Genomic DNA, 25,403 nt, shown 5'->3' with positions numbered 1-25,403 from the left:
CTTTATTTATCCAGGTAAAAAAAATCCCATTGAGATTAAAAATCTAATTTCCAAGAGAGACCTGGCATCATGGCAACAAAAGTCAAAATACAAATACCACATAAGTATATAACATTTAAAACAAATACAATATTATGTACAAATGTGAAAAATAAAATAACAGATCAAATTAAGAGTGACTTTAAGAACAAAAGTAAAAGAGTTATTTTCTTGTTCCTTTAATGGACTTAAACTCCCTCAAGGTAACCAATTCTGATCATTTCAGTTCCTTCTGCAGATTATTCCAGGAAGCAGGGGCAGCGTATTTAAAAGCCGTATTTAATACAATCAATTGTATGATATTGTGAGAACGAAGGCTGTATTGGTTGTGGTTTTTACACATATAAACACATAAATAAGATGGAACCAGCCCAAGGAGAGATTTATAGATAAAGATCAACCAATGGGAGAATCTTCGAATATGCAAAGATGGACATTTAGCAGCAGCATACAAAGAACAATGATGTACACGATTTCCATAACCAGTAATAAAACGTACAGCACAATGGTACACAGTATCCAACCTCTTTAGGTAGTGGGCGGATGCATTCATTAAAAGCAGGTCACCATAATCTAATAAAGGTAAAAAAGTTGCATGAATCAAATGTTTTCTTACTTGGAGGGAGAAACAGGATTGATTTCTAAAAACACAACTGCACAAAGTGCAGTTTTTAAATGAAGTTTTCATTTTCTAAGGGAAAAAAAAACATCCAAACCTACCTGGCCCTGTGTGAAAAAAGTAACTGTCCTCTAAACCTAATAACTGGTTGTTTCACCGTTGGCAGCAAGAACTGCAATCAAGCGTTTGCGATAAACTGGCACTGAGTCTTTCACATGGCTGTGGAGGAGTTTTGGCTCACTGTTGCATGACCCTAAACATCCTTTTTAAGGTCAAACCAAAGCACCTCAATCACTGCTCCTGCATAACTCAAGTGCAGTTGAACTTTAGGGTAGGAGTTCTCAGGGATCATCAAGATGTTTTTGGCAAATATGACAGAAACTTTTGTGTCCTTTGTGGTCAGCAGTGGTTTTCTCCTTGGAACTTTCCCATGGGTGCCATTTTCGACCAGTCTCTCTTTTCCTGTTGAATCGTGAACACTGACCTTAACTGAAGCACGTGAGGCCTGCCGTGCTCTAGATGTTGGTCTGGATTCTTTTGTGATCTCCTGAATGAATCATCATTGTGGTCTTTGAGTGATTTCGGTTGGACGGCCACCCCTGGAAAGGTCCACCAAGCTTGAAAGTTTTCTCCATTTGTGGATCATGATTCTCACTGTCGTTCACTTGAGTCGCAAAACCGTAGAAATGTCTTGGAAACCCTTTTCAGATCTTTATTTGTGATTTAACAAGGCGCAGCCTTTACTTTTTCACACAAGGTCAGGTAGGTTTGGATAGCGGTTTCTCCTTAATGAATAAAATCATTATATTCACGAATGATATTTGTCTAATATTAAAATTTGTTTAGGCATGACAAATATAAAAGAAATTAGAAATAAGGAAGGTGATAAATACTTTTTCACAGCACTGTAGGCATGGACGTTGGGTCTCTAGTTGTCTACCACTAAGGTAGTGGTACAGGATGGGGTGTATGTGGATCAGGCTTGTTTAGAATCTGGGTCAACATCCAGCAATTTGATTCACTGACTCAGAGCTTTTTATAAGCAGTTTTTTTTTTTTGCTGCAGACAGAAGCCCTGGTGAAGGAGGCTGAAACTCAATAAAAGACACATTTTTGTTTTATTTTTTATTTTTTTTGGAATCGCATCTGTACCCGGAAGGTCGCCAGTTCGATCCCTGGGCTCTCTGTCCTGGTCGTTGTGTCCCTGGGCAAGACACTTTACCCTACTTGCCTACTGGTGTTGGCCAGAGGGGCCGATGGCGCGATATGGCAGCCTCGCTTCTGTCAGTCTGCCCCAGGGCAGCTGTGGCTACAACTGTAGCTTGCCTCCACTATTCATTGTGAATGAATAGTGGTATTGTAAAGCGCTTTGGGTGCCTAGAAAAGCGCTATATAAATCCAATCCATTTACTCTTAAGTCAAACTATATATGAATTGTTAATAGGTCCAGAGGTGTTTTAAGGGTGTTTTAATGCCTTAGTATGGAGATGGTTTTCTTTTCTCTACCCATATGACAAATTTTATCAGTGCTTCCACATCTACCTCCCCCCCATACCTCCCCAAGATATCAAATTATGATTTTAATCTTAAGTTTTCCCTTTACTCGAAATGAGGACGTGCTCCTTTAATCCTCTCAATTTGTAAATAGATCCAGGTGTAATATACTTTTAAAACTTTTCCAGGGTGAACGGGAAGCTTTAGGCTTGTGTAAGTGTGCAATAAAGGCTTTGTGACGAGACCCCTTTGTTTGGGGACACTGCTAACGTTTCTCGTTGAACAAATAAACATTTTTTTTTAATGTCATCTGGTGTAGTACCAGCCAGATTGGCCTCATTTTTTTTCACAATGCTTTGGCTTCACCATGACTACTGGCAATTAGGCCACAAGAACTGGGTCAGCCAGTGCCAGCAGAGAGAAAAAAGAACCTGAATGTAAGATGAAACATCATGCAGGTCATCATGAGGTGTGAATTTAATTTTGGGTTATGGAAGGTATTTTTACATCTGCTAGAAAAGTTATGTGTGTGGTTAATTTTTTTGTTTCGCTGTATAGAAGATATAGAAAATATCATAAACTAATCTGGGGACTTTATGCATGCTGGACTTAAAAGCCTCAGACTTCTCTGGTTTTTCCATGTAATGATCAATGAAAATCTCAGATTGGTTGTAGAATAGTGGCCCCTTGTTTGTTTCCGATTTAATTTTATGTTTTACATTTCTGATAAATATTTGTGCATCCAGTGGTTAAGGACAGCAATGGAAAGGTACTAATGAGTGAAGAGAGTGTTGAGAAGACGGAAGGAGTTCATGAAGAAAATAAGAAAGGAGGGTGGATCAGGATTACTAAAGAGGAATTGAGGAAAGCTATTAAGAAAAGTGTGTGTTCATGCTAAAAGCCAGATTTACAGTCTGTATTGGTGGACAACTCAAGAACCTGTCAGTTTAGCTATTAAATGGTGTGAACAGGGGCATTTCTACAGCTGTCAATACTGAATATGTATATGTAGGATTTTCCCTCTCAGATTGCAAAACATTTTGTGGGGTAAAGTTGAACCCACAACAAAGAAAACCATGTTATATTTTTCTCCTGACAGAACTGTATTATGATCGTTGAATTTATTAGTACTAGGATGCGGGACTGTTTAAAGCTGTGAGTGCTTTGCCAAAGACTATAGCTCTCTGTATCCTCACCACCATGTTTAGAGCAGAGCCCCAACATGTTTCTGGTCTCAGTACTACTTTTTATGAAACAATGTAGAAAGTAACAAAGAGCGATGGATGAAAGGGAAGAATATTTGCCCAAAACAAGATTCGTAGTAGCCATGGATGCATTACATACCATAAACGTACCTTTCACGCTCAACAGAGGAGTTTGTAGTGTTTCAGGTTTTTAATTACATTTTTACAAACGGTAAATGTACTGGTTCTCATATTGTAGTCTTCTACTCTACCTGTGCATTCATACAAGCACTTTTTTCTATACGTAAGTGCTTTCTATCTAACATTCATACTCCGATGGATGTATCGGAGAGCAACTTTGGGTTAGTAACTTGCCCAAGGATATTTGACATGCAAACTGGAGCAGCCAGGGATCAAACCACCAACCTTCCGATTAGTAGATGACCTGCTCTACCGCTTCAGCTACAAATACCCAACAAAGACATTGCTCCACACTGAAATCTGCAGAGTACAAAAGCCCTTGCATGTTTTTAATCAGCAGTGTGCACACACAGCTCTGTAAAATCACAATTTGGCTTTTATGTATAATTTTTTTAATACTCCATTATTCTTTTACATATCACGTTGACCTGCCTATAGAAATGCGTAATAATGTGATTCATGTTAGAATACTGCGTAAATCTTACCAATGTGTAATTCAGGTGTTCTTGAATGTAATTCGGGATTTTGAAGAAATCATTGTTGCACAGGGAAATGTGAGTCAGAATTTTTCCTTCAGATACCTGCATCTTCATGGCATGCAGTACAAATGTGTGCGCTTAGACATGCGGTACATGTGACAAAATAACATTAACTTCATTCATTTTATGATTATTAGGATTTGATTATAAATAATGCTTTGTGCTGTTCTATAAATCCCACATGTCAGCTGTTGGACACAGATTAGTGGTTTATTAACACAGGATTTTGCCCATATATTAAAATATACAGGTTCTCCTTCTACAACCTCACATTGATCTCAACTGACATACTGTTTCTGGAGAGACATGCATGTGTAAAACCTGCACTTGCACTGCAGTGTTTTTGTTCTATATTGCTTGCGTTCTTGTTGGGTCTTCTTAACTTAATAAGTTGCATTCCTCTTTGTATGAACTGTGTTGGTCATTATTGAAATGAAGTGGCTATGATAGTGGTCATAAATTTACACATTGTTACTAGATTACATGCAAAACCTTCTGCTCTCATCCAGCCAGGAATCTCAGTAATTTGAACTGCTTAGTAAATTTGGCCCTCAGTAGTACAGTGTGTGCAGTTAGGTATGAAATCCACTTCTAGATCCTGGTGCCAGTTGTCCATCTTCACCAAACAACCAAGGCTTCACAGCACCAACTGCAACTCTTACATGGTCAGCGGGGATGTGAAAATCAATTAGATGTACAATAGTGCCATTTTTCTTTAAATTTATTACATGCCAACTCGGTGTGATTCTGCAGGCCTCAGTAGGTGGCTTATTATTTATGCAACATTTTGTACTTTCATCCTAAGTTTCATAGACTAAATAGTAAAACTGTGATGCATGAAGTGTAAAGCTTTAAGCCTTCTCTTCAGTCTGGGACTTTTTCTGCGAAAGGATCAAAGGAGTGAAATGTGCTGATGCAGCAGCCTGTCCGCAGAGCTTCAGGCCAACCCAGGACGCATAAAAAAAATCTTGCAGTGACAATACCTACACTCTTTTTTTTCTTTTTCGAGGTCTCAGTCCTCACACCACCATGCGAACAAACGCCGAGCAACTCAACCCTGAAAGAAGAAAAATTGATGAGTCAGCAGAGAACAAGCTGAAACAACCCACTGACAAGTGGGCAAGTAGAGCATAAATATGTTCAAAGGCATGATAATAATGTTTTTTATTATACTGGATTTTGAAATTAGATTTGAAATTATTTCTTAATTGGTTGTGGTAATTTTGTAAATTTGACATGTTTAAGATAAGAAACGTCCTTTTATTGCGACTTTTTGTATTCTGGAAATCATGAACAGCTCTCAGATTTTACCAGACTGTTCTCATTCCTGGTCCAAATAACAATGTTATGTCAAAGCTGACAGTGAGACTAAGTTAGGCACAAGTTATTGGGCTGCTGCGCATGATTCACTCAGCTATGCCAATAATGACACATCGCTATAACTGCCGACTTGTCTCAACAATGAAGCTTACTGTTATAAGGACATGTTTTACCCCAAACCACAGTCTTGCTGGTTGTCCGAAGCTAATCAGTGAATAAAAGTGTAACCCTCCAAATATTTTGACTCACTGTGTTGTCTTCGTGCATAGTCATGTATTAATACATAAAACAAAAACATGTTGCACCTTCTGCATAATGGTCCATCCATCCATCCATCCATTTTCTTACACTTATCCGAGGCCAGGTTGCAGGTGCAGCAGCTCAAGCAGAGAAGCCCAGACCTTCCTCTCCCCAGCCACCTCCTCTAGCTCCTCTAACACCAAGGCGTTCCCAGGCCAGCCAAGAGATATAATCTCTCCAGCGTACAGGTGCCCAGGAGGCATCCTTGTCTGATGCCTGAACCACCTCAACTGGCTCCTTTCAATGTGAAGGTGCAGCGGCTCTCTGAGCCCCTCCCGAATGGCTGAAATTCTCGCCCTATCTCTAAGGGAGAAGGCAGCCAGCCTTCGGGGGAAGCCAATTTCCATACTTGTATCCGTGATCTCGTTCTTTCGGTCACTACCCACAGCTCGTGACCATAGGTGAGGGCAGGGATATAGATCGACTGGTAAATTGAGAGCTTCGCTTTTACACTCAGCTCTCTCTTCACCACAACAGACCGGTACAGCATCCGCATCACTGCACCGGCAGCACCAATCCGTCTGTCGATCTCCGGCTCCCTTTTTCAGTCACTCGTGAACAAGACCCCAAGATACTTACACTCCTCCACTTGGGGCAGGAACTCGTCCCTGACCCGGAGTGGGCACTCCACCCTTTTCCGGCTGAGGACCATGGCCTCAGATTTGGAGGTACTGATTCTCATTCCCGCTGTTTCACAGTTGGCTGCAAGGCGAGCTGGAGGCCATTACCTGATGAAGCCAACAGAACCACATCATCTGCAAAAAGCAGGGATGAGATCCTGAGACCACCCAAGTGAAAGCCTTCCACCACTTGGCAACGCCTAGCTCCAAAGTACGGTATGGACCAATACTTTATCCAAACATGGTAATTTCTGGCTCCAAAAATTTAACATGATGGAGACAAAAATGCTTATTTTGCGAGACTTCAAATACAGTGGACACTGTCATCTTTTATATACAGTCTTTGGCTGTGATGTGCCAATGTGACACCTCGATATGTCCTAGGTGGCAGACATTATTTTATGGGGACTCTGCAAAACCATCTTGCCCCTTGTGTGTCTTTCTCACATACTTCGACGTTAGAGATCCACCTGTCCTTACTGGATTCCTACGAGCTAGAACTTCATGGAACCAGCAGCTCTGGAAAGACATAACAGTCTTCATCTTTCAGATCACTTTTTTCATGATACTTTTTTTTACTTCTCCTCCATTTGAATAATTCCAAAATCAACCTGCAGCTACAAATTCACTGAGTGGTGTCCACTAAAAACGATTAAGATTTAATCTTGAGTACATTCATCTACGAGTTGACACAGCTTGCCTGGAATGCAGGAATAGGATCACATCAGTGATTCTTGTCAATGAACAGCCAGTCAGCAAGCACTCACAAGAACAAACCTTTAATTGCCTTTTTTTTTTAATGTATTGTGGTAACACGCCTCACTTTAAAGTCAAACCTAAATTACAAGCCTCTCCATGCCTGTGGATTTAATGGAAATGCAAATACATTCTTTCACTGGAATTTCTTAGTCATACTCAGTAGTCCCATTCTTGTTTTATCTTGCTTTATTTCAGTATGCAATACTGTAATAAAACTAGTTCTGACAGTAGGGTGTGTAACCTCACTCCTCCTGTAAAAGGTGCCTAGTTGTGTTGCAATCGTTTTAGCTCTAGGCAGCGGTCGGGTTGGATTCTGTGGTCTCACCTGAGCTTTAAGTTAATTAAATTATCTGCATGTTTTGTTGCAAGTCACACTGTCTAATCTGAAATGAAGCAATGTAAACAAACACCGCAGGTACCATCCACTACACCAAATGGTATGCAGGGAAACATTAAGATTCCCGGTCTGATCCTCAGTCTGAGCCGGAAAGGTCGAGTCCATTTAAATGGATGAGTGAATTAGCTGTTGCTTTAGACAACAGATTTATACAAAGTGAATGTACATTCGCTTGTTATCCTGTTCTTTATTTTTTTTTATTTTTGTCAAGTCATAATTAATAACTGCAGTTGCAACTCTGGTCAAAGCTCAAAAGACAAAAGCAGTTCAAGCATGACCTGAAAGAAGAATAATTATTTTTCTTGTGAAAAAACAAAGTTATATATTTTGCTTCAGAACCTAAAAAAAGTACTTAGGCAAGAGCACAGAAGGCAAAGTGATAGATGGATGGAATCAGAAACAAAATATTCCAGAACCATGAGAGCAATTAGTAGCTCAAATTCTCGACTATTAAGAACTACTGAGAATGCTTGCTGGCGAGGAGACAAGGGGTGGCCCATTCAGCTGTCACGCATCAGTAATATTCATAGAACCAGTGTTACATCTAGTAACAACTTAATTCAAGTGGAACTTTGGAACCTTGGTGACAGAAATACTTCCTCTTAAACCTGTTTCTCTTAAACCTTGGGCAAGGGGAAGGTTACACCCAGGACAGGTCTCCAGTTTATCGCAGAGTTTTACATTTTTATTTTATTTAAATATTAAGTTATCTTTAAAGCTTTATCAACAATTAAAATTGAAGAGTTAATAAAGTTCTGTATTTTCTAATTAGTTTTTATTTTAGTGCTGTCAATAGATTTAAAAAAATAACTAATTAATCACATAATTTTCTGTAATATAATCGCGATGAATCGCAAATACTTGATTAATAGCTTGGTTGCATTTAGATTTTTTTCAACTTTATATTTAAGCTTGTAACTGACATTTGAAGTAAATGCAGAATAAATACAAAGAATGTATGCTCTAATTCAAAAAGAATTTGAATAGTTTTCTTAAATCTTTTAACACAGGGTCTCTCCTGTGAAATACAACTTTAAAAAATTAAAATGTTTAATCAGATTCATCGCAGCGTTACTGTGGATTAATTTTGATTAATCACGATTAAATATCATTCATTTTTATTCTATATTATTCTATATTTATTTTTGCTTTTTGCAGACTCACGAAAAAAGGGAAAATATGCGCTCTTAACATGTTTATTGAACATCATGAACATTTATCTTAACAAAAAACTCTGTAAACATTTATCCACTCTCTCTCTGTCACTCTTGGGGGAAGCACTTCAAGTCCTTGAAACGAGGAACCAAAGCTATGTAAAGTGCATGTTCTCAACAATATTAAAATGGCCTGTATTTGTATAGCGCTTTACTAGTCCCTAAGAACCCCAAAGCGCTTTACACATTCAGTCATTCACCCATTCACTCACACATTCACACACTGTTGATGGCAAGCTACACTGTAGCCACAGCTGCCCTGGGGCGCACTGACAGAGGCGAAAAACTAAAACTAATAGTGAAACTAATAAGAGGTGTATTAATAGGTCTGCCGTTTGTTGCAATTCACTTGGTATTGTGTCAGTACTGAGCAGGCTGACGCATTAGCCAAAGTCCTAGCAGCATCGCAGACTAACGTATGCTTCGTGTCAATGTGATATTTGAAGCTGGAAGTGCTTCGATGAAAAGAAATTCCTTCTTGCACAATGTGCATAATACTTTATGTCGGTTGATTGTTCCGTCTTGTTTGGTTTTTTTAAACTCAAATTTCCCATTGAGAGGGCCAGTATGCGTTTATCATCTTCCCTATTGAGTTGACTGGTTCAGTTCAACTGCCAGTCACTACAAGATCAACTGCCCATTTGCGCATGTGCAATGGTAACTCTACTTGGACAAACTGCTCTAAATGCTTTGACAGAAACATTTCAGGTATTTTGAGTCATTCTGCACTTCAGATGCGTTAATTGCGTTAAAAATTTTAATCACATTGACCGTGATGGCGGATTAATTTGCGTTAACACGTTAATTTTGACAGCAGTATTTGATTTATTTATTTTTACTTTTTGTTTTTAATTCAGTCTAGCTCCATTTAGTTTTCAGAGTAGTTTTTTTTATTTCAGTTTAGCTTTTATTAGTTTCCCTATTAGTTTTAGTTTTTTTTTAATTATTACTGTATGGAGGGCATGCATCAGAGGCAAGATGTAGGTGGACTATAGGTGGACTTTCCAGTAGACAGTAGACATCCAGTCTCTATCAATGACTCATCAGGCAAGTTGTAATAACATTTTTTTTTTTTACCAAGCTGACAGATATTAGAACTAAAAATATTTCCTTTACATTTTTTATATTATTTTGTTTTTATAATTTATATTAAAAAAATTATGTTTGGATTTATCCTTATGGCACCCATACAAAAATGATTTGGCTCCCTGTAAAGGATCCAAATAAATGTATGTTGTCTTGGCCTTTTTAATAGAAATGCTCTCAAACTGTAACACTAGTTCAAACCAGACTGCAGTCCATTCTTGTGAGAAAACTGAAAATTCTTTTCTTATTCTCAACTGCTTATTATTCTCCCATCCCAACAATGGACTCTTCTCACTGTTGAGGTCTGGGAAGCGCTTCCGCTCCCTTAAGGCCAAAACAGAGAGAATGAGGAGGAGCTTCTTCCCCCAGGCTATTCGGGCCCTGAACCAGGTGTAGGACTGGACTCTCCCAAACACGTCACTATAAGACTGGACTCTCACACACGTCACCACACGCACCACCACACATTTCCTATAATCCTATAATTCCTATAATTTATAATCCTTATCTTTATAATCTCTTCTGCTATTTGCACATTCTTTACTGTAAATTCCTAAGTTAATTTGTAAATTTTTGTAGTAAACTGTAAATTGTAAATATTGTAAAACTTTTCTTCTGTCATTTAATGGTCGGGCATTGTACAGCTACAAGCATTTCACCCCCATGTCATACTGTGTGTGGTTGTGTGTGTGTGACAAATAAAATTTGAATTTGAATTTGAATTTGCTGCAGAAACATACACAGAAACTCTAAAACTGTCAGTCTGTCAGCTGATCTGTGCACAACGAAAATCAAAAGAAATGAAGAGAAATAACAAAGCCAGATACAGCGATCCACGCAGGCACCAAAGCCCTTAACACTGTGCTGTATCTTGTGGGTGGCCAGTAACAATTATGCTCCTTGTTTTTGGTAAGGCCTTGGAAATGTGGGGGAGAGGCCACACTGGTACACAGACGTGCTAACGGAAAGTCCAGACAAAGCGAGATACAGACATTACAGGAAGAGGAGAAGGAGAGGGGAGAATCATGGGCAATTTGTGGGAAAAAAAATTACAAGAAATGAATAGCTGGAGTGCATGGAAGTAGTTTGCTATAAATGTTGCTTTAATGTTCTTTTGTTTTTGATCTTGTGATTTTGAAGAAGCTGATAAACATCTCCTGAAAATTAATTTGTCCCCATGTGTGCCCACTTCCTGCCTGACAGGCATGGGGCTGAAAAGGACGTGCATGCCTACTGGAAGTTCAGATTCAGGGCACGACTATAAGGAAAACTGCCGTGTATGAAAATAACTGAAGATTATGTCATCATGCAAGGTTGCTGCTAAACCTCACTTTAACTTTCTGACCAATCCACAAAGGGCTTCACTTTGTAGGTTTTTGGAATAACTTACATCATTCACCAGCCCTGTAGAAGATTTGAAAGGAAACTCTGTAGTGCAAAGAGTAAAATACTGTCCTGATTACAGCCTCAAGACCTGGAAAAGATATTAACTTAAGCCCACAGAAACAGTATGTGGTCCTCACGAAGTCCTAAAGTTTCCTGCAAAATGCCTGTGCAACATTTCCACATGTACTATTCGGTCACACTAACCAAATCCTTCGTTTTCCTCCATTTAGTAATGTCTGCTTGCAAACCAAATGTCTATGAAAGCAACCTTTGGACTGATTAGACTGTGCAATGAGGGGAAAATGTCTGGAGTCTGGCTAAAAAGCATTTTACTGCCTTGAAGTAGAAGCTTCATGAAAGTATTCTTTTCAATCCTGAACACTATTTTTAGTGGGATGTGTATTTTTCTATTCACAGAAAGTTTTTTTCTGAACTAAGCTGGACATAAAAATGTGCCATCATTCTGTGAAAATGGGGGATTACGTAAACAGCAGCTGTAATTACACTGTTACAATTACCACTGTGGTGCTGTACAAAGGGAAAATTACACAAATATTGTCTCACTGTCTAAATACTTATTCACCCAATTGCATATATATATATACACACAACACCTGACTTCACAGAGCTGCTCTGGCATCTGTGCTTGTGTTGACACTTCTGAGTCATCCTGTGATCTCCTTTAATCTCATTATACAGGTCAGGACGTCAGAGTGCGTCTAAACAGACTGCCGTCAGGTCACGGTCTGAGATTGTGCTGCCAATGAGACACAACACACTGCTGCAGTCTGGCAGCATAAATGAGCATCTCTGTGATTAACACAAAATCAAGTGTACGATATATGACAAGAATATATTAGTATCTCCGAGTATCAGTTTATTAGTATATTAGACACAGATCAGTAACTCATCAGCCTAGCTTGTCTTACTAACATTAAAAGTTAAGGCATAATGCTAGTGGATTTGTTTATTTGCTTTTATTGTTATTCATTCCCCGTTTTGAATCATAAAAACAAAGATAACATAAATTTATTTAAAAGAAAACCCCAGCTTGCTATGTTAGCACTTTAAACCTAATGGCTAACAAGCTTACAATTGTCAACCAGTGAGTACACCCAGGTTTATCCTGCACTGATGGACTATAATTTACAAAATTAAAAGCAGGTTTTAGTCGACATGACCTAATATTAGTGATTGAGCCCAAACGTCACCAGAAAATTGTTTACCTAGCTCAAAGATGAAGAGAGCGGTAGATTGTTTTTTTATACAACTGAAAGTCTTTTTGGAACAAGATGATTCGCCCACTGCTAACCAGTAAAATGAATACAGGTTTAAGGCGTCACTTTTAAGACCTCAAATCTACGTCCGTGAGTTGTATCCTGTCTTTGGCCTATGCTCTCTGGGCCCTGAAAGTGATACAAGGCTTTCATCTAGTATGGACTCTTCCAAACAGTCTTCTAAAACATTTACATGTGATGATGATGCCAAAGTCCTTTCCACTTTATTAGAAAATTCCTTCGGCACATAATGAATCATGGTTAAATATAAACCTGTTATAACAAAGCAGGCAAAAAGGAGACCTTTTAAATGCTATAATTGTTTTGACCAGCCACTTATCTCATGTAGTGATATGAGAGTGATATGAGACTTGAGAGTTTACTCTTTTTTTCTCCAGTAAATCATTATGGGAATCATTAAAACACACAGGTTACTTGTGTTTCTGTTACTGTAGAACAATCAATTTGCTGCTTCAACTGTGATGTATGCCATGCAATTGATGCTCAGAGTTAAGGAAAAATCATGCTGAACAAAAAATTTGAATTTGCCTTTGGACTGGTTGTATAAATTGATTTGGTTGCACTTTCTAACAGAGCTTAAATATAGATTTTAACCCTGAAGATTTCAAGCAGTGCACCTCATAAGTTATGTGGGACTGAAAGTGCTGTAAACAATAACATATAAATAAAATAAATGGAGGGTTACAATGTGCCACGTTTTGGCACACTGCAATATCCTCTAAGGTTGTTAAACTTGTAAAATATTAAAATTTTGAATGGCTTCATAAAGGAAATTACTAAATTATTGTACAAAAAACAAACAAAACAGCTGCTTCTGCTGAGGTTTTTTTTAAGATAAGATAAGATAAGATAAGATAAGACAAGATAACCTTTATTAGTTCCACATGTGGGAGATTTGTTTTGTCACAGCAGGAAGTGGACAGTGCAAAAGTTATGAAGTTATGAATAAATACAATACACAACTGTACAGAATCGAATAAATAAAATACTATATACAGTAGAATAAAATAGAATAAAATATACAATAGGATAAAAATAGAATACAAATGCTGTATACAACTGAGTAAAAAATACAACGATGCCAGAAAATGAGTATTGCACTTAGTGTTATTGCATATGTGTGGATGTGTGTGTTTGATTAGTTGAAATGTGTGTGTTTGATCAGTTTTTCCCGGATTTGACATATTTTATATGGAACGAGCCAGTAAATTTAAATTTGAGGTTTAATTCAAATCTATTGTGTCTTGTGTCTAAATCTATGTAAGAATTCATTTACATCTATAGTTTTCCATGGTTGTGTGTTTTGTTTTTAATGTCTCATGGAGAGGTTATTTAATATATAGTATATATGCACGCTATTACAAAAGCTTTAGTTACCTTTGTTAATGATGTGTGTGTCATAAACCAAGTTTGTCTTTCCCACCATGTGGATGAAGGGGACAAGACTAAACCGGTTCCTATGTGGATGCGAGGCCGGTTCCAGCTGGCTGCGTTGCCGCGGAAACGCGCGCTCTATAAATACTGCCGGGCTCTCGTGCCGGCTTACACTCAGTTCCATCTGTATTTGAGAGGTTGCGCTTCTGGCAACGAGCTTCGTCGTAAAGGGGAACTGCTTTATTTCTTTTTTTTATCCCAGCTTTTGGGTCTAATGGACAAACTCTTTGTAAATGCTTTTTAAGGTAAGTAAGGGTCTTTTGGTGAATTATCCTTCAATGGAAGTCTTTTTTTATTCTTTGACTAAATAGTCTTTAGCTTAGATTAAATGGCAGGGTTTTTTTAGTTGTCGCGAACACATGAACAGTTTTGACATGTTATGTATTCCTATGTTATTTTATAGTAATTGAAATGTTGGTTTAATTCCAAACTGTGTTGCTGTGGATCTTAGAGTGTTAACAAACAGCACTACGTGGCCAGCGAAACAGATGGGGTGGTTAGCTTGTTAGCATTATCCTTTTTGTGTGTGTGCCTGAACAATAAAAGTACCCTCCGAGAGGTTGGCTTGTGATGGATGTTTTTTTTTTTTGGGGTCCTTTATGTTTGGTTGCGAGACTTTAGGTGAGTAAAGTTAAACCGTCTTGCCTGTTATTCATGTAACAAAGCGCGTTAGTTAATGGTAACCAAAAATTGCCTCATGGCACGAATGTGGCTAAGCGGAACCGGTATAGTGACGTCGGCGTTAAATGTTAGTCACTGATTGGCTACTTTTCGTGCTCTTCATGTAACTTAGAGCAGGGACGTTTTTGTAATTGGGTAAATTCTTGAATAGGCGGAACACTCTTTTCTTTGAATGACTTTTTCCTGTGCAATATCCTGAATTATGAAACCCAGTGCCATTAGCGACTAAAGTTAAGTGCGTGTATTTTAAACATGCCTGAAGTCTCAGAAATGCTCGTTTTAATAGAATAACTGGTAGTCATGTGTTAAACTGAAGTGTCATCATTTCATTAATGAGCTTTTTGTTAAACTGTCAACTGCTCCTGTTTGCAGAATCTTCACTCAAGGAAATCACACACTGGCTACTCAGCAGGCCCTGGCCTTGAGTCTTATTTGAAAGGGTTTAACTTCACTGGTGAGCCACCTTGGCTTCTCTGCACCTGAGTGACAACAACACCAAATTCCATTTCTTTCATATCAAAGTAAGTGTTCCACATCTGGTTATTTGAAACACTGCGTTGTCATCTGGGCATGACTTTCAGATAATATTGTATCAAAAACACCTGTTCACTTGGTGCTTTGAGAATTTTTTTTTTCCTAATTTTTTTTTATGTAACTTTGCACTGTCCACTGCTGTAACAAAACAAATTTCCCACACGTGGGACTAATAAAGGTTATCTTATCTTATTACTCATCTGTGGAATATGAAGGGGACTTTAGTAACTGAAAACATAGAGGACATGGTGTTCTCAAAGTGGCATGTAATCTCAGTATAGTTCCTTTTTTCCAGTTCACCAGTGACCATTCTAAAGGACTTCTTGCAACCATGAACACTGCCACGCCCACTGACTTTGACTTGTCTTTCCTCGATGAGGGTTTCTCTGCTCGTGACATTGTTGAGCAGAAGATCAATGAGTCGTCCATGACGGTAAGCATCCTGTGCTGGCACTGATGCACTAATATTAAAAGTACAGTCTAGTTTATTGTGTAATTAATCATGTATTGATTTTTTTTTTTTTTTCCCCACCTGTTACAGGATGACAGGGATGCCTTTTATGTCTGCGACTTGGGGGACGTGGTAAAGAAACACCTGCGCTGGGCTCGGGCTTTGCCTCGTGTTAGACCTTTCTATGCTGTCAAATGCAACGACAGCCGGGCTGTGGTGATGACACTGGCGACCCTCGGAACAGGCTTTGACTGTGCAAGCAAGGTAGGCTTTGAAACTGCTTTCATAGCATTAGATGATCTCACAACAATGCAGTACAAAGCACTCCTGAAGATTAGCTGAAATTGCATTGGCAGCTTGTATTTTTAAGTTGGCACTGTCTCATTGTTGACTTTGCTGCCCTCTAGACGGAGATTCAGCTGGTTCAGTCTCTGGGAGTCGATCCAAGCAGAATAATCTATGCTAACCCCTGCAAGCAGGTTTCTCAGATAAAATATGCATCTGCCCACGGGGTCCAGATGATGACCTTTGATAGTGAGGTGGAACTCATGAAGGTGGCGCGCTGCCATGACAATGCCAAGTAAGATTTTTTCTGTCTCCAACAAAGAGTCTTTGTCTTTGTTTATTTATTTCTCACCTCTTAACTCTTTGTGTTCAGGTTGGTTCTCCGTATTGCCACAGATGACTCGAAGGCAGTTTGCCGTCTGAGCGTGAAGTTTGGGGCCCCTCTCAAAGCTTGTCGAGGTCTCTTGGAGCGTGCCAAAGAGCTGGGGCTTGACGTGATTGGTGTCAGCTTCCATGTTGGCAGTGGCTGCACCGACCCGGAAACCTATACCCAGGCTATCGCAGATGCACGCTGTGTGTTTGATACAGGGGTAGGTTTTGACTGAAATGCACACACAGCTGCAATTATGTTGATTTTTATAAAGCCAACTTAACCCTGTTTGTTGTGAACTCTAGGCTGAGTTGGGCTTCAACATGGATCTCCTGGACATTGGAGGTGGTTTTCCTGGGTCAGACAATACAGAGCTTAAATTTGAAGAGGTAACTGCTTTATTATAATAAATGGTATGGGTCACATTTATGCATTTGAACTTTTTTTAAATGTCATATTCAGAAAATGCAAAAGTTTAACATGTAGATGTGGATACTTCTCTTAGATCACAGGAGTAATCAACCCAGCCCTGGATAAGTATTTTCCTGTTGACTGTGGTGTTAACATAATTGCCGAGCCTGGGCGCTTCTATGTGGCCTCTGCTTACACACTGGTTGTGAACATCATTGCCAAGAAAGTCATCATGGATGAGGAGTTTGCCTCTGATGGTAAAGATTATGCTTTCTACTAGCATCATCCTTTGATTTTATAAAAAAAAAAAAAGTTTCTTACTGGTTATACTGATGTGATGAAATTAATTTTACCTCCACAGAGGAAGATGAAGGGACCAGTGACAGGACTCTTATGTACTATGTCAACGATGGAGTGTATGGATCTTTCAATTGCATTCTTTATGACCACGCTCACTGTCTGCCAACCCTGCATAAGGTATATAAAAAGGCATTAGTTAATCTTTAAATATAAAAAAGGTGAAACCTGTGTAACACATGTATATTCCTGTTTTAGAAGCCAAAGCCAGATGAAGTGATGTACCCCTGCAGCATCTGGGGCCCAACATGTGACGGTCTGGACCGCATTGTCGAGCAGTGTAGCCTGCCTGACATGCAGGTGGGCGACTGGTTGGTGTTTGAGAACATGGGCGCCTACACAGTGGCGGCAGCCTCCACCTTCAACGGCTTCCAGAGACCCGACATGCACTACGTCATGTCACGTCCTACCTGGTGAGTCGGTATCACAAGGGCTCAAAGTGTGGCTAAATGATTCATAAGAGGGAAATTTTGCAGCTTTAATGTAACATTTATTATTGTCTTTCAGGAAACTTGTGCAGCAGATCTGTTCACAGGGCATCCCAGCACCTGCAGAAGAGTCATACCTGTTTGAAGTGCCTGCCTGTTGTGGCAGAGAGAGCAGCTTGGATCTGTCTGCTGAGCCTTGCCAGGCCCATGTGATTTAAATATGCAGTATGTTTGTCACATTTAGCATCAGTTTATGGACAAGGGTTCTGTGTATAAGGAGTTTTATTTTCTTGTTTTTCTTCCCTGTTACCTAAAATGTACAGTGCTTAACAAATTTATCACACCACTAGTCATAAAAACCAAGCACAGATCCTTACTGTCACATTTATCAGGCAGATTCCACCGTGCCAGTCTGAGTCCGAGGTAATCAAACCTAATATTTAACCACTGAAACCTTTCCGTTCAGGAATTCAAGTGAATGACTGACATTTGTCATTTTAACAATATAGCCTTTTTATTTTTTATTTTTTTCCCTTCTGCTCCATGATGGCAATAATTACCTCTTGGCATTAAATATTTTGATTAAACAGATTACACATACTGGTAGATGAAACATTACAGAAACAAATTATCTTTGGCACTTGCACTAGTATTAATTAGGGCAGCTGTGGCATAAACCTTCCACTGGATGGTGCTCTAAACTTTTTAAGCACTGTATGTGAACTTTTCCAGGCCAGTTACTTAACAGAATGAGAGGGATGTGTCGCAGACATTTCAGTTCTTTATGGAAGCTCGAGATCAATCCTGAATGAAATGAGGCTGAATCACACTCTGTGTCTCTGTTGGTTCCAGGTACAGTGCAAAGCTCTGTACTTGAATTTGCTGCTGTAGGTTTCCCAGCAGAGTCTGTAAGCGCTTGAGTACTGTAGTTCACAATGAACCTATTTAAACTGGAATAGTATAGGGAGGGAATTTGTATGGACTTGCAGCACTGGAACCTGATTTGGAAACAAATTTTTTGAGCAGACTTGACAGCACAGTGTAAGAAGGCAGATTTATTAAAGATCCAGAGGCTTCGATTTGGTGCACTGTTTTGTGTGGTAATTATGTTTTATTAAATATATCTTTTTGTGGGTTAACTGGGGGAAATGAATTTCTGTCTCCTTTATCTTAAGTGAGCCCTCTGGTAGCCTTCTTTCTGTAGTACTCAAATTCAATCTGGATTTTTAGTATTCAATATCAAGTTCTCATTTATTTATTATATTTATAAGAAGTCAGGGAATGTGCACCCTTTTGTTAAACTGCTGTTCTGTCTACAGCTGAAGGAACATCCTCAGCTGGTAACTTGCACAGAGGCAATGGTGTGTGGTTTTAAATTCCTCAAAAGTGGCTGCTATATTATTTAAGTTTTCCATGATCTCGACTCCTGTAAAGAACATACCCCCCACCCCAAGAGTGTTAATCCTCAAGATGACAAAGCTTATTTATTTGTCAGCAGTTATTTAGTGCTTGTTCTATCAAAGCTTCTCTGTAGATTTTGACTATAACCTGTATTTCCTGTATACATTTTGAATATGACTCACATGGCATGATATATGCATGAATCATACTCTGCATGTTGAAACAGCATATATAATGTATATACACAACAGACTTCAGAGACTACCCAAAAGTCAACATCAATCTTAAAGATTAACACTTGAGCACAGGGACTCAAAGCAGACTGCCCTTCTCCTCTTTTTTTTTTTTTTTTTTTTTTTTTTTTGTTAAATTTAATTTGTTTTCCAGTTATCGTATTAATGAGCAGAAGCAGTGTTTTAACTATACATTTGAAATGGATATGAAAGAGATGGGAATGCATATTCATAACGCTTTCCTATGGAAACTGAAGTTTTGTATTTTTTTAAATAAATAAATGACCACCTTAGTGTTTGTCGTTTTCTTCTCCTTTTGCACAAATATAAATGAAAAACCATTTAGTGGCTGAGGGGGGGGAAGAGTTTTACTTTAACTTTGCATGCAGTTAATAGGAGTAGTGATAGAGGATGATCCCCTGAAACTCCACTGCCCCCTCCCACCCACCAGTTTAACAGTATGAGTCAACATTGTCTTTTTCAGGAAGTTGGCCATTTTTACATGTTGCGCAGCTGTTTTATGTGTGAGCTGTGGGGCGTGCGGAGTGTCTAAGAGAAATATCCACACGCCATGACCAATGGGGATCGTACCTGTACATATGGAATATGTAACTGTGTGGAGAGATAGTCTCAATATGCTAGAGAACTTACATTGGGTGGTGGTCTAACAAATTTGTTAAGGACTAAACACACGTGTGTTTATATAAATATTTGAACATCATGGCAATGCACTTTTCATTATTTCTTTAAACAGTTCCTTGCGATTGCACAGCATACATCTTTAATGATTGTAGAAAACAATTAAGTGCACAAATTTGAATTTATTTTGGATTTTTAAGGAAAATAGGATTAAAACTATACATTTAGCCTATAAAATGACAACTATACAAACTCATCCATGTTAGCAGATTTTAAGAGCTATGATTTCTTCACCCAAAGTTACCAAACCTAAAGTTTTTCTACTAGATGTATATGACTATATATCTAACAACTAGTAAAAAAAAACAACTGTTTGAGGTTTTTTTTTTAGTTCTGCAGCATTTTATTGGCCTACACAGTGAAAACTCCCGTGTATGTGAATGAGATGAAATACTTTATTTCCATCCAACCAAGAAAGTCATGATTTCATCATAGGAGGACAGATTCTTTTGCAGATCAGTATTATTTATAACTCCTACATGAAAGTGTGAGTCTATGACTGCACCACAGATATGCCCTTCCGTTCATAATGCTTCCTAATGTACTCAGTGATGGCGCTCTCATGATTAAGCTCTTTCCTGAACAACATAATATAACACTTGGGAGCCAAGTGACAGCCGAGAACGCTGAAGCATAAAGTGAGGATGGCTGCACTTTGTACGGCAGGTTTGTACTTCCCTGTTAAGGTCAGATAAATTGGGAGGAAGATAATCCAGATGACCACAAACAGCAGCATACTGATGGTGATTAAAGATGCATTTTTGTACAAATCCGGCAACTGTTTACCTTTGAATGCGAACACCAAACAAATAAAGCCCAAGAAAGCGTTGTAGGCTAACATTGCTATAAAGTATTCAAGGGATTGTGTCTCACACTGCTGCAGAATGGTCTCTTTCCCTGGCATCTCTTTAGGAATTGGTGGATTTACGATCAGCCATGAGACAGACAGGGCCAGCTGGATCCCAGAGACAATAGTAACTACCAACAGCGGCTTATTCAGCTTCTTTACCCAAGACCCTACGTTAAGGTTAAAGTTGAAAGCTACCAAGATCTGAAGCAAGTTAGCTAGAATGCAAGAGATACAAACGGTGAAGGATACACCAAAGAGAGGCACACCTACACAGTGAATCTTCTCAGTAGGTTTGCCTATGAAGGTGAATGTAAGACAGAAGCCAGCCACCAAGGAAAAAAGCTCCAGAAAACACAAATAACCTCCAACTGCCTTTACAATGGGAGTTTTAAAATATACTGCAAACAGAACAGCAAACACAACGGTAGTAATGATCCCGACGACTGCAAGGGAGCTGAGAATGACTGAGAAGGGATCGGTCCAGAGGAGAAATTCATCCGTTTTGTTGAAACACTGATCCCTCTGTTCAGGAATTGAATATTGGTAGTCAGTGCAGCTCTTGCATGCTGAACCTGCAGAGGAAATACAAACATAAATAGCATAAGGGAAGAGGAAAATATTTTATGACTCAATGTAAAGATTAAAATAATTTGATAAGGAGCAAGGGGGAAAACCCCTGCATTAAGAAAAATGTGCTTTTACGTGTGGAAGGGCCAAACTACATTATCACAGAGCAGCAGCGTGAGAGATCAGAGGATATTTGCAAATTAATGCAAAACTGGCTTTGGATATTTTGGGAGAGAAGACAGACAAGAGTATATGCGTCTAATATGTGTTCATCTAATAAGTACAACAGTTATTACATTTTTAGTATATAAACTTTTTAAATTCCTGAGCTCCATGTCAGTGACAGTCAAAAAACAACTCCAGAAAATCAAACAAGAAGCATCTCTTTTTCACATGACTGTAAGTGTAAAACAGGTGCATTACAAGGTTTTCAGTCAGATTTTGTAAAGTGTATCTACCTTAACATGATGTCAAATTTTTTAGTTTAATATGTATTATTTAATCTTTGCCATTTATTTTATGAGATTTAAGTGTTCGCAGAAATACATCTACATACAAGTATGCTAAAGTTGTTTTAAGTTATTGTTATCCTTTCTTTGGAACAAGCTGCCTTTTGATCATCTGTCAATAGATTTGAAAACAGACCTTTTTTATCCACGCTTATTAAGTGTTTTTTATTTTGGTATGTTTTGTTTTGTTTGTTTTTTTAAAAATTATATTTTGTTGTTTTTGCCACCTTAAGGGATTGTAAACTTACATGTTTTTTTTAAATACTTTTGTCTTCTGTTAAATGCATTAAGTTTAGATGTAAAGAAGTGTTAAATCTAAATAAAGTTGCCATTGCCAGAATAAACTATTTCGTATAACTTGCCCACATTAAGTTGAAATACTAATTTTCTGTTTGAATTAGCTTTCATATTTGAATTTTTTCAGCAAAAACTTTCTTATCTAAAACTTAATATGGAAATAAACTCTTCAGCTGTCACTAAATAATATTTGTTTGCTACATTACTATCAGAATGAGCTGCTGAAGTGCATACAATAAATTTTTGCCTGTATAATTGAACTTTATCAATATTTGTAATAAAAGACTTACCGTTTCCAGGGGAAAACGTGCCATCAGCACATGAAACGCAAACTTTACAACAGATTTTTCTCTCCGTTAGTTCTTGTCCTGGATCACATGTTTTCGCACAGTTATATGCTGAGCCCTATGGAGGAAACAGTACACATACATGATGCTCATAAATTATTATGGGTAATAAATGAATGTTGAAATTTCATCTCACCGTCTGATTTATCAAGTGTACAAGAGACTCTGGGACTTTTGTAATTTTTCCATTCGGAAGGTATTCTCCAATAGTTTGTATTTGTACACCCTTGTTGAATTCAGACATATTCCAGTATACAATATCATATCCCAAACTGGGATCTCCATCACTATTAAAAAAGATATGTGTGGTTCCCACAGTAAAGTTTACTTTCTGGATTTCTGAGAGAAGCTGTGGAAACAATATGAACATAAATCAACCAAGACACTTGCTTAAACTGTACAAAATACAAAGAATAAAGAGAACTTTTAAGGGGGTATGTGTTGGACTGTTTCCGTGTTGGAAATGATGACTTGCGCAATCCTACACCATGAAGACATTACCCATAAAATGAGAAATTATTAAAACATTACACACAAAAACAGGGCAAGCTGTCACAGTTATATTATATTTTAAGCCAAGGTCATCAACTCCTGGTCCAAGTATTATACTTTGACATAAAAAACTTGGTAAATGTCTTAAATTAATCAACAGCAAAACAACAACAACAACAACAAAACAATTAAAAAACATCTTTCCTGTACCTCTGATGCTGTGAATTTGGAGCTACGTTCACAATGATGGTCATCACACTTAAGCAAGTGTCTGAGCCCCTCACCAATGACTTGAACAGCTAAATAGATATTGTAAGATTCTTCCTTGTCAATGCAATTAGCCAAGAAGCTTGTTCCCAGACATTGATTAGATTCCAGCTGATAGTTTAGCGAGCAATTATTTACTTTTACTTCTTCAGACTGATTTGAACAAAGTGGATGCTGCGTCAGGTAATATTCGACAAAGGCGTTTTTTTGAGTTCCATTAAAAATCGACATGACGTAGTCTTTAAAGCCAGGCACCTCAATCTGCTTAAATATGAACCCAAAAACTTGTCCGGCAAGTTGGATGTCTGGAATTGCAAAGATCTTTGGAGAGCTAGACCATGTATCACTTGCAATCCAAGTTCTGTTGAATTTATGTTTAATCGCTTCTTTCAGGATGATTTCAACATTAATCTCCTTTGTGAAGAGGATGATGGCTTCAGCGGAGGAGTTTTTGATTTTTTCCAGTAGTTCAGTCAGCTCAGTTTGGGTCTTAGCACCATTTATATTAAAATCAGCAGACAAGATGTGAACAAATTCAATGCAGATATTGGTTTTGCTGAAAGTTTTCACAAGGCTATCACTACCATACTTCCCGTACTCATCATCACTTCCCACAATAATCACTGTTTGCCAATAAAATGTCTTCACCAGCTCAACCATACCCCTCGTCTGATATTCATCACTAGGCACTGTTCGTAGAAATGTAGGGAACTTGTACTTCCTGCTGAGCACCTCACTAGTCGATCCATAACTAATCTGTTAAAAGACATAAAATAGGTAAATTCACCAATATTCATACCAGGTTAGATTCTCATATTTCCGAGGTTTGTAAGGCAGTATCAGATAAAGAAAAAACAAACCTGGGCAACTGAAGACAGCGCAACAAGTCGTGCAACAGCTATCGATGCTTCTGAGGTCCTCTCACCAATCACAACCTTGGTTTTGGGTTCAGGTAACTTGGACTGAGCATCTGCTGGCACTAAACAGCTTTGCGGGTCTGACTGATTCTTCAGCAGCTGGAGAGTTGCTCTCAAGGCGAGGCCAACATCTCCACAAGTGTCATAGATGTCGTATCCTATCGTGATGTTAGGTAGGTTGAGTTCTCTGATGGCGTATATCATCACTTGACTACGGAGGAACATTTGTATGTCATAGCTGCAAAAATGGACAGAATACAGATTAAATTCATCATTCATTTATTCACAGTAATGAGCTGATGAACTAAGGCAGTACTTACTCCTGACAGAAGAGAGGTCCAGAAGTGTCAGTCCTATTGGTTTTTAAGTGAATGGGGAAAAGTCCTCCAATGATGATATTCCCAGGATAGTATACACGTAGGAGACCATTCTCTCCTAAACAGGAATGAAACACGCTCATGACAAATAGCTGTATGAAGAACATTGTGGATCCGCAGAGATACAGATGTGCATTAGTTGTTTCTGGTGAGTATAAACTGGCCCACAAACACTAGCTGTTTTAAACTTCCCCTCATGGATTATTTGCATGGTCAAACAGAGTCTTTGTAACTCTATGCAAAACAGTCTGTCTTCCTAAATTCTTCCAAATACAAAAACACCAAGATGATTTGAATCACTCATAGAAAAGGACTCATTCGTGGACAGGCCTGAGTAATGGTTTAATTGTTTTTAGATTACAGAAAATAAGCAATGTTAAGGCTCAATGTCAAGGATTACTCTCTACTTTCTATCAGCCACAGTTGGTTTTGGCTGACAATGACTAAGTGGTGAGTCTACAACTGACAGGGTCACCTATTATGTGCCAAAGGTTAGATGTCAACCTGAACTTTGGTCCTTTTATGTTTTTAAAAGATTCTTAAACAAACAAATAAATAAAAGCTTCATACAAAGAAAATCCAGTAAATTAAATGCTGTTGTTAAACTATGGGATTATAATTATAATTCAACAATGAACTGTTCAGTTTGGATTATATCAACCATAAAATGATTTTTACATTTAAGTCATACAGAATAGATATTAGAGCCTTAAACAGGCTGACTTCTGCTAAATGGGTCAAACTGGGCAGAAAGTATACAAACACGTAACATCCTTATACAATATGATGTAACACCATAGATCAACTTACCTCAGAATATATAAAGCATATAAACATACAAACATTCTATCACCATGTTGGAACTGGAAGTCCAACATGGTGATAGAACCAGACATGTGTCACAAATTAATCTGGCTGTAGGCTATGGCACTTGGAGCTAGTTTGAGTGCACACAGAGTAAACTGCACGCTTTAGTCATGAGGCTAAATCACAGAAATCAGAGGGGAATGATAACGTAGACAAGATTCACCAGATCGTTGA

General features: G+C 38.3%; 2 protein-coding genes across 6 annotated transcripts; one reads left to right on the top strand and one right to left on the bottom strand.

Moving 5' to 3' along the window:
• The first annotated feature begins 13,977 nt into the window (after positions 1 to 13,977).
• Positions 13,978 to 19,333, top strand: odc1 (ornithine decarboxylase 1). 2 transcript variants are annotated; one of them, XM_085257421.1, is made up of 11 exons: positions 13,978 to 14,134; positions 14,943 to 15,091; positions 15,400 to 15,537; positions 15,646 to 15,819; positions 15,963 to 16,135; positions 16,214 to 16,430; positions 16,516 to 16,599; positions 16,716 to 16,878; positions 16,983 to 17,098; positions 17,177 to 17,391; positions 17,486 to 19,333. In XM_085257421.1, the coding sequence occupies exons 3-11, from the start codon at positions 15,436 to 15,438 to the stop codon at positions 17,622 to 17,624; spliced, it is 1,383 nt and encodes a 460-aa protein (XP_085113547.1). In that variant the 5' UTR covers positions 13,978 to 14,134; positions 14,943 to 15,091; positions 15,400 to 15,435; the 3' UTR covers positions 17,625 to 19,333. The 2 variants fall into 2 exon arrangements, with proteins under 2 accessions (XP_085113547.1, XP_085113548.1); XM_085257422.1 differs by having other exon boundaries at positions 15,386 to 15,537.
• A 630-nt stretch (positions 19,334 to 19,963) lies between these two features.
• On the bottom strand, positions 19,964 to 24,500 carry LOC146551986 (G protein-coupled receptor family C group 6 member A-like). 4 transcript variants are annotated; one of them, XM_085257215.1, is made up of 6 exons: positions 24,306 to 24,500; positions 23,929 to 24,223; positions 23,012 to 23,824; positions 22,446 to 22,658; positions 22,253 to 22,367; positions 19,964 to 21,161 (listed from the first exon to the last, which is right to left on the bottom strand). In XM_085257215.1, exons 1-6 carry the CDS (start codon positions 24,467 to 24,469, stop codon positions 20,233 to 20,235), a joined length of 2,529 nt encoding a protein of 842 aa, XP_085113341.1. In that variant the 5' UTR covers positions 24,470 to 24,500; the 3' UTR covers positions 19,964 to 20,232. The 4 variants fall into 4 exon arrangements, with proteins under 4 accessions (XP_085113341.1, XP_085113342.1, XP_085113344.1 ...); XM_085257216.1 differs by lacking the exon at positions 19,964 to 21,161 and having other exon boundaries at positions 22,260 to 22,658; XM_085257218.1 differs by lacking the exons at positions 19,964 to 21,161; positions 22,253 to 22,367 and having other exon boundaries at positions 22,494 to 22,658; positions 23,731 to 23,824.
• Positions 24,501 to 25,403: the final 903 nt, after the last annotated feature.

The sequence above is a fragment of the Mchenga conophoros genome, linkage group LG19 (genome assembly GCF_057382185.1).
Source record: "Mchenga conophoros isolate Kocher_MC1m ecotype Shallow Benthic linkage group LG19, M_conophoros_male_GT1.1, whole genome shotgun sequence".
Lineage (NCBI taxonomy): Eukaryota > Metazoa > Chordata > Actinopteri > Cichliformes > Cichlidae > Mchenga > Mchenga conophoros.
Note: the sequence above shows the minus strand (reverse complement) of the source record. Positions and strands in the feature narration are given on the sequence as shown.